This window comes from Dunckerocampus dactyliophorus, chromosome 6 (genome assembly GCF_027744805.1).
Source record: "Dunckerocampus dactyliophorus isolate RoL2022-P2 chromosome 6, RoL_Ddac_1.1, whole genome shotgun sequence".
In the NCBI taxonomy this organism is placed as follows: domain Eukaryota; kingdom Metazoa; phylum Chordata; class Actinopteri; order Syngnathiformes; family Syngnathidae; genus Dunckerocampus; species Dunckerocampus dactyliophorus.
The window spans coordinates 13174648-13184734 of NC_072824.1; the positions used below are offsets into that span (position 1 = coordinate 13174648).

Sequence of the window (10087 nt, forward strand, 5' to 3'; positions counted from 1 at the left end):
AGTTGGTTTCCTTGTTATAGCCTACAATAGTTTATATTGCATCTTGTTTGACTGTATTTTTAAGAAAATGTTATGTCAAGTTTACAATGTATAACTAGCTAGGGTTGCAAAAGGGTGAAATGTATCCAGTAAATATCTAGAAATTTAGAGCCAAGGAATTATGGACAATTTTGAACATTATCGTCAACATCTTACTGAGTAAGCAGCCAAACCTACAAAGGAATATTTAAATCTATGTTTCAAAATCTGACTTGACCTTTTGGAATTGGCATTGATTTATTAGCTAAATTACTTTACTTAAACACCCCAACAATTATGATTACGGATGAATATAATTTTCTTTCATTGAAGTGCCCTTAGACAAACATAGAATGTAATATTACAATGCCCTGTTTGTTTTCTTTAAGACATCACACATGGAAACGCCCAAATCTTAATAGCTTAAACACTGGATAATTGACAAATCAGTGCATTATACGGCAACTGAAAAAAGTTAACGCGTTTCTCTATTGTCCCTCAGGCAGTCCCGTAGTGACGTCACACCTAAACAGGAAACGTTGTACTACCGGGTAATCCAACTGAGTGGATTTTCTCTTAAAATATTTTTTTTTCCCCAGAATGTCGCAGGATACATGGTAAATAACGAACTGAATGTTGTATTTATACTCATTCCAAAGAAGATGAGTGTAAAACTTCATTTTCTGACAGTCTTCTTTTTCTTGTTAGCATACTACTAGCTTCCCCTGTAGAAAAGCCTGTCTAACAGTATTGTATTAACCACGAAGACAGAAAAGGCATTTTTGTGCACTATATAAAACTAGATGGCATCAGACGAACGAAAATAAATATACCAAGTAACTGAGTACAACAAAGTAGGAGGAAAAGGGCAACGCCGACATTTTGCATGATAATTAAATGACCATTTGAAGCAACTTGGCTCATATATCTGTTGTTTACATTAATATATAACTAAACTTGAACCAAACAGAGAGCTTACTTCGAGCTGAGGTTTTTATGGTCCAGCACAGACCTTTACCTATTCCAACCCTTGCACTTTAGGTTACAAAATTACGATGCCACTTGTCGGCTGGCACAAGAAATTGCCGAAAACATCCACGAACGGAACAGACAGCAAAGAACAGGAGGGAACCCTGCCAAGGTAATGTGCTGAAGGTATTAAATACAGTAGTACATTATTTCATTTGCCATTGTCACGCTGCTCTCCTTGTGGGTTTGTCTTTTTCAGATGAACATGACACTCCGGGCGTCATTGCAGAAGCTCAAACAGAATATTGCCCAGCTCAAAGAGAGTTTGTTGAGGGCTTCATCATCACGGCGGATGTATTCTTTTTCGTATGGTTCATCTCTAAATAGAAGCCATAATACTGAAGCTGAAGTTAAAGCTGGGGCTTGTACTGCTATGAATTTGCCAATAGAGGGCATTAGAGTATTTTGAAACAGTCAGAAACAGCAAGGCTGCCGGCCTGCTCTTGAGCAAATCCTGTAACTACGTGGAAGTGTCTGCATTGTCACGATATGAAAGTGTTTCTACCTTAATGTGACCTCATCAGAATGCCGTCAGAAGCTGACAGACGACATAATCTCATTGACGACCTGCTGACCAGGGAGAAACAGCTCAATGGCACTTTTAAAGGGGACAGCACAGAGCAAGGACCTTCCAGGTATCAACAGCAAGGGACATTATTGAAATGAGTGTTAAGCGTCACAGCGGTAGTTAATGTTGTGTTTAGGTCACACAAGGACAAAAATTGGTTGGTTTACTTAGTCAAATAGTGACTTCGGCTCAAAGAGACACCATATCCCAGCTGCTCACTGGATGTGTTTGTCCAGTTGAATACACTTGTTTCCCTTCAAGGTGGCTGTAAATACTTTCTACTATGACTGATACCACCATATGTCAAAGGAGATAGTAGTCTTAAAGGGATAGTTGGGATTTTTTGACATGAAGTTGAATTACATCCCCATCAGCATTGTAGTTCAATAAGAGCGATTTACCCCCGACTTGGTTTCCTAAGTCCAGTTCTGGTCAGATTTCTGTGATGAAGAATGTAGTTCCGCGTAGTTGCTGGGGACAATTAAGTAAAGAGTTTGGCTTCTTAAAACAATATGCATTCAAAGGATTAAAACATTTGCATCACAAAAATGCCTTCTCAAAAACTCAAACCTCACAAAACGCTTGGCGTTATATCTGTCTCCCGCCGTATCCCTGCACACAGTCGCCTGTGCATTCATGTGTATGTGACAAAGACACTTGCATCTTCTTCCGCTGTGGAACACATACTGTATGTAAACAAGATGGCCACGGCGCTCCGTCGCAGAAGTAGATGCGAGCGTTTTCATCACATGCACATGAACGCACAGGCAACAGTTCGCAGGAATACGGCAGGAGACAAATATATAACACTAAGCGTTTTGTGAGGTCTGATTTGTTTTTAAGAATGCATTTTTGTGATGCAAATGTATTAACCTTTTGAATGCATATTGTTTTGAGAAGCCAAAGTATTTACTTAATTGTCCCCAGCAACTAAGTGGAACTACATTCTTCATCACGGAAATCTGACCAGAACTGGACTTAGGAGACCAAGTGGTGGGTAAGTCTCTGTTATTGGACTACAATGCTGATGGGGATGTCATACAACTTCATGTAAAAATATCCCAACTATCCCTTTAAACATGATGCATACTGATTGCACAGAAGACATGGCATCTGTAAAGCTGAAGTTTACAGTTAGAGTTTAAACTGTACACAGTGCGGAACTATTCCAAAGCAAAAGCAGCTGCAGACCTGCCAACATGTACATTTTGACCCTTTGCGTGTACGCCTCGCTCCTCTCCAGGTGTTTTGTTGCATTTTGCTCGTTTCAGTTTTCAGTTCAGTCTCTGAAACCTGGTTATGTTCCTGTGTCGAGAAACCAGAGTATGCTACACCGGTTCTTCCTCCTTTAAAGTCTCCTGTGTAGCGTGGCATGCACCTCCAAAAAAATCTAACCTCGCAGACCGTAAAGGCAATGATTGGTCGGTTTGTAGAACATGATTTCCTGTTTGTATACGACTTGTTCAGAGGGGGTACAGCCTACCTCTGCGAATGCCTTCTCCAATTTTGGATAAGCATTTACAATAAAAGTGACTGTTGTAACACATCGGTTATTTCCAGCTGCAATCAAAAACTTCCCTTCTCTCATTAATGACCATTGTTTGCTTGTGACGAAGGAAGCTAACAAGCTAAATAGTTGACTTGCGGTTGCTGAAGAGTTGATGTTACAAAGTGGTATAAAAGCAGGGGTGTCCAAAGTGCAGCCCAGAGGTCATTTGCGGCCCGTGGCATCTTCTTATTGGACCATAGCACATTATAGAAATAAAGTTAAACAAAAAAAATTAAAAATAGAGCTAAAGGCATAATGCAATGACAAGAAGCTGAATAATAACACAAGGATTTGTCTTTAAATACATACAGCCATGTTGCGGTTTGAATTTTGCGGCTTTGCTCTATCACGGTTTTTCAAACATGTTAACTAATAAATCATGCTGTTTTGTGGTTGAATACGGCCTATTATTAGTAACAAAAAATGCACATTTATGCATGACCTAAAATACATTTATTTGCCATTAATGAGGCGATTCAAATTATGTGTGCAGTATGGAGTATGCATTAGGTGTAGGCACTTGTTCAATGAGAGAAGCACCAGACTTGATGGCCGGAACAATAGGTTTTTATTGTAGGTTTTAATTATCTGAAAACAGACACAGTAATAACATAATAATAATCACAATAAACACTTTCTATCCGCCACCCATTCTTCTCTCCTACTAGCACTGGAATACATTTACTGTGAAACACGAGCACAAGTTTTATTTATATCTTAAATGGCTTATTTTCTCTGATTATATATACTATATTGGGCAATACAAAATTAAAGGTGACTATATGGGTGTTATTTTATGTCTAGATGGCTCTAATGTTAAAAACCGTAATTAGAAGATCGTAAACAGGTTTTCTATGCCTCTAAAATATTCCATTTATAAAGAAGGAATCCTACTTTGCGAAAATTCACTTATCACTGTCGGGTATGGAACCAATTAGCTGTGATAAATGAGGGATCACTGTACAATGTTTTTTTTTTGTTAGACTTTTTAGTCACTTAGTGGATTGGTCCAACAATCGTCTGGCGCCAAACTGCTCGGAAGACACAATTTTTTTCGTTTAAAAGAGAAAAAAAAAACAGGGTTTGTTGCCCAATTAAAAATAATGAATCCTCATTCTCTTGTCGATGTCCTTGACCAGAGGGGTCAAAAGCTCTGAGCTGGGCTTTGATGATGTGTCACTGGTCACTAACTTTCTGCAAGGCTGTGCACCCAGTGTGAACTCAGAAGTGACCCATGTGCCACGACCCCTTGCTGTGGTATCACTTGGAACAAAGTCTGTCTGTCTGTCAGTCTGGCATTTGGCTTCCGCTCCCAATTTCTTTTTTATGAAGAGATTGCTGGCTTTGCACCACTGAACGTGTTCTCGCAATATATGGACGGGAATGGGCAGTTTACCACCTCCTGTCAATTGTGTGTTAGTAGATTGTTAGAAGCTATTTTTATATGGACATACAAAAAATTCCTTGGCATTAATGCAATTCAGTAGTTGTAATCACTTCATCACCAGGCAGGTGCCGAGTCATCTGTACTCACCAAGTATGTTAACTACACAATTAATTTGTTTCCTGGTGTTGGTGTCACTTTTTTAAGATTGTTCAAATTTACTATACATTTTATAACATAGAAAATAATGGAAATTGAATAAATAAAACAATCAAAAACTCTTTATTAATAGTACAGGCAATGTTTTAAGTAAAGTGTTTAATACAGGTGTAAAAATAAGTGAACTGTTGTCTGCATCCATCCATCCATCCATTTTCTATGCCGCTTCATCCTCATTAGGGTCGCGGGGGTATGCTGGAGCCTATCCCAGCTGACTTCGGGCGACATTCATACAATTAAAATGAAAAATTGTGTACTGATGTGGATATGCAGCAGTGTATGGAGAAGTGAACAAGAAGGATTACTTAAAGGCTTGCCAAGCATTTAGACTGTGCTTTGCACATTTTTATACAATCTTAACTGTCATAGAAGTGTAAGAAGTAAAACTTTAAAGCAATAAATCATTTAGTCAGCTTTTGATGACCTGGCGACTAAACACAGCTCACTTTGCAGTGTACATTCCATTCTTTTATTAGTGATCTTTTTTTGGTTAGCCATATTGTACAGAGCAGCCAGGACATACAGTGGTGTGAAAAAGTGTTTGCCTCCTTCCTGATTTTTTATTGTTTTGCAGGTTTGGCACTCTTAAATCAGATCATCAAGCAAATGAAAATATTAGTCATTGCACACAAAATGCAGTTTTTAAATTAAACTTTATTATTAAAGGAGAAAAAAAATCCAAACCCACACGGCTCTGTTTTGAACAAGTAACTGTTCCCCCCACAAGTAACTGCTGTCCCCCCCCCCATCAGATCTATCAGTCTGGAAAAGGTTGTAAAGCCATTTCTAAAGCTTTGGGACTCCAGGGAACCACATTGAGCGCCATTATCCACAATGGAACAGTGTTGAACCTTCTCAGGAGTGGCCGGCCAACCAAAATTACCCCAAGAGCACAGCGACGACTCATCTAAGAGGTCACAAAAGATCCCACAACAACATACAAAGAACTGTAGGCCTCATTTGCCTTAGTTAAGGTCAGTGTTCATGACACGGGGTAAAAACGGCCTGCATGGCAGAGTTCCAATACGAAAACCACTGCTGAACAAAAAGAATATTAAATCTCATCTAAATTTTTCCAGAAAACATCTTGATGATCCCCAAGACCTTTGGGAAAACATGAGACAAACGTTAAACATTTTAGAAGGTGTGTGTCCCCTTACATCTGTCGTAAAAGTAACGCCGCATTTGAGAAAAAGAACATCATACCAACAGTAAAATGTTGCGGTGGTACTGTGATGGTCTGGGGCTGTTTTGCTGCTTCAGGACCTGAAAGACTTGCTGTGATAAATGGAACCATGAATTCCGGTCTGAGGTTGTTTTGCTGCGTCAGGACCTGAAAGACTTGCTGTGATAAATGGAATCATGAATTCCGCTGTCTACCAAAAAATCTTGAAGGAGAATGTCTGGCCATCTGTTGGTGACCTCAAGCTGAAACGCACTTGGGTTCTGCAGCAGGACAATGATTGAAAAGACACCAGCAAGTACACCTCTGAATGACTGACGAAAAATAAAATGAAGGCGTTGGAGTGGCCTAGTCAAAGGCCTGACCTTAATGCTATTGAAATGCTGTGGCATGACCTTAAAAAGGCACTTCATGCTGGAAAAACCTTCCAATGTGGCTGAATTACAACAATTCTGCAAAGATGAGTGGGCCAAAATTCCTTCACAGCGCTGTAAGAGATTCATGGCAAGTTACCGCAAATGCTTGTTGCAGTTGTTGCTGCAAAGGGTGGCCCAACCAGTTATTAGATTTAGGATGCTATCACTTTTTCACACAGGGCCACGTAGGTTTGGATTTGTTTCTCCATTAATAATAAAAAGTTTCATTGAAAAACTGCATTTTGTGTTCAGTTGTGTTGTCATTGACTAATATTTAAATTTGTTGATGATCTGAAACATTTAAGTGTGAAGTGCACACACACACTAGTAATGTTTGTTATTAGTGCCTGTCTTCATTTGAATGCACCTTGCAGGAAAATATTAAATTTGTGTTGTTAATTTATATCAAGGTCAAATATTTATCAGTCAGTGCTAACTGTTGATTATTTGTGTAGCACACTACTTTTTTTTTAAAGAGGTTTCATGCTTGCTGCAGCATAAATTGGCAACTGAGGATCAATTGTTATAAACCCAAACATGAACTTGTCTGTAATGTTTCAAGCTTGAATTTTGGGATTGAGCTTCTTAGCAGGGCTTTTCGCATGCTTTCATCTTTTTTACAGACCACACACCCAATTACTTAAAAGGCTCTTTCGGAATGAAAAAAATCAAATGACACTTACTAATAAAACTGTAATCATGTGGTCATATGCTTTTTCAATTTGCGCAGTGAAACCTAACTTTTAACGGTGATACGTGGTGGGATAATTTAAATTTGTGGGTAGAAGCCATTCCCACTGTGTGGTCTCTTGAGGACTGACTGTGGGGGGCAGGGGATTGCCATGCTTGGGTAATCTAAGACACACTTTTTTTTGAGAATTTGGAGAGAGTGTTGCTGAGGTGTCTTTAATCTATTCCTGAGACAATGCATTCTAAGCACCTTCATTTCAGACGAGGCAAAAGAAGGATAGGACGCCTCGATTTGAAGGCTCACTTCACCCCATTGCCCATTGGACCCACCCTTCTGCAATTATTCACTAACCTTTCCTTGGTATTTGATTGCACTGGAAATAATCATAATTAGTTAAGTCTCTCCTGTCCAAGCCGCTCAGTCAGGTGGAGGGTGCTCAAGCCTCATTGGCGGCAGTCTCTGCCTTTGTGGCTGCCAAAAGATGTGCCTGACTGGTTCTGGCGTTCCCCACTGACTGGCTAATTGGATCTTCACACACTGGGCACTTGCAGGGATGAAGTGGCGGGCCTGCACTCAGTCCTGTAGTAATCAAACATGTCAGAGAAATTAGAGTGAATGCCTTGTCTCACTGGCTCGGCTGACCGTATCAACAAAGCATTACAGACCACATGATAAGCAGCTTGAAATAATCATTGCATTATGAAATGAGATAAAGTCACGTGTGGCCCCTATCTAATTTCTTAAGTCAAAATTGTCATAGTATTTCCTCACATGTTGATTGGCTTATATAGTGTATGGCTCAGGTCTCCATTGCCAGGCTTCACCAGTTGGCGACTTGATCTGAGCAGACTTGGTAAAATTCTGACTCGCACAGCGACCTGTCACCACAAGACTTTCACCGACAGCTTTAAGCAATCAGCAGAGGAATAGGTTTAAAAGCACATTGCAGTGTTTAAGCTCACTGGGCTGTTGCTTTGTTTCTGGAAACCTCTCGAGCATTCCACAGTCCTGTGACAGATTAACACGCACACAAAGGCTGCACCAACCAACCTGGGATTTTTCCCCCCTATCAAAATGAGTAAATAAATGCTGTGATGTTTTGTGTGATCTATAGGGGGTCGCCTGTTATAACTATAATGAACAGATTATTGTGAAAGTAACATGCCTTGTACAGATGTGGAGCGTATTGGGAGGATTGTGCAGATGTTTATACAGGCCTCATCAGGCATTTTTATTATGTTTACCAAAGTCACGAGATGATGCATGATTGCTGGTACTGACTTGTATTTTGACATAATTTTAAGAAAATAAGATTCTGAATGCCAAACTACTGTACTTACTACTGTCCTTCATACGTAGTGGCTGGCAGTGTTTAGTTACTCAACTGCAGAGAGTACCAGACGTCTAGGGGTAACAATATGAACATTATACTGTATTTATGATTCTTTCACAAATCAATAGGTGTATTTAATTAAAATAAAATACAGTATAGCAGTGCTTGTCCAATAGTGGGGGGAGGGCACTGTGAGGTGTGGGATGGGGGGGACAGAGGGCGCTATACTGTATAATACTGTATATAGTATCCTATACTTATACTTACATTTCTTCTAGGTTGGGAGGTTTGGTAGTGTCTTTATTGATACTTGTAGTGTAGCAAAATAATAGGTTCCAATATTTTAGTCCATAAAATATATATTATATGTTACATTTATGTGTTCATCACTGTGTTATGTGGTTGTGTTTTGTCCCACATGGTATAAATCTACTCTAACTCTGACGTTTAGCAGCTTTTGCTCCAGAATGCTCCTCGCTGCATACAACAGCACTTTCTTTTTAAGCTCCACTGTAAACATGCAACTTTACAGATGCCATGACTGCTCTGCAGGCAGTACCTGTTGTGGCAAAAATGTCTACAGACACACGTGGTGGTATCAGATGACATAGTAAATGTACAGTAATTACAGCCACCCTGTTGCCTGGTTGTTGTTTTTTTTTCCCTGAGGGGGAATATTAGGTGTTCATTTGAGTAGGGTTGGGTATCGTTTACAGATTATTCAATACTGGCGCCAAATCGGTGCTATTGATACGGGTGCTTAAACAGTGCCTGAACCAGTATTTAAAAGGAAAACATACAAATTTTGTCCAGAAACAATGCCTGTATGGAATTTTGTGACATGCAAGTTGAACAGAGTAGACTACTTCAGTAATATATACTGTATATAAAATCATAACTAATTGATACATTCAGCAATATAAAATATATTTTGCAACAAATTAATTATTACAGCAAAACCAGCAACAGTACAGAACAGAAGAACAGAAGAGGATGTGCAATATATTACAGTATTACAGTATATTACAATATTTTACAGTAATATTTACAGTAATATAAGTGCATATACTGTATATATATATACACAGTATATAGTGCATATTTAACACAATTCAAGCAGGAACTGATAACTGATACACAATTCTGTCAATTTTAGACTACCGTGTTTGTCCTGCTAATCCTACATGCAAGAGTCTTGTATTATTATTATTATTATTATTATTATTATTATTATTATTTATTTTTTTTTTTTACCCCTGTCCTGTCCAGCCTTTAAAGCAGATAGAATTGTATACCTAAATGCCGTCAAGTGCTCAACAGATTTACTCTGCCAGAGAGAAGTGTGATATACACTTCCCCTGTCATACAAAATTTATTCGACCTTGATGCTTGTTATAAAGCAAATTTGGAGCGACCGGACCGGAGCAGGATGGGACAGAGAAGAAGAGAAAAGGAAACGGGGGGGGGGGACAAAAACAAAAAAAAGAGAGACAAGAGACAAGGACAACAGCAGCAACAACAACAATTGTGACAGAACAACAGAAACATACAGAACGACATCAGCAAATAAATGTCCGTGACAACTATAAAGACGAACAAGGATAAAGGACAAATCAATATCAACAACCACAATGACAAAGCTGTCAATGACAATCAGACATAATAGCAGTCATGAAATGATGAACTATGACAGTGAT

General features: G+C 39.1%; 1 protein-coding gene across 2 annotated transcripts in view; it reads left to right on the forward strand.

Moving 5' to 3' along the window:
- Positions 1-525: 525 nt before the first annotated feature.
- Positions 526-10087, forward strand: part of stx8 (syntaxin 8) — a 57812-nt gene continuing 48250 nt past the window's right edge. For both annotated transcript variants that reach the window (XM_054780516.1, XM_054780517.1), the window contains exons 1-4: positions 526-635; positions 1060-1159; positions 1247-1341; positions 1572-1682. In XM_054780516.1, coding sequence (XP_054636491.1) covers positions 619-635; positions 1060-1159; positions 1247-1341; positions 1572-1682 — 323 coding nt within the window. In that variant the 5' untranslated portion in view covers positions 526-618. The remainder of the gene's footprint in view (positions 636-1059; positions 1160-1246; positions 1342-1571; positions 1683-10087) is intronic.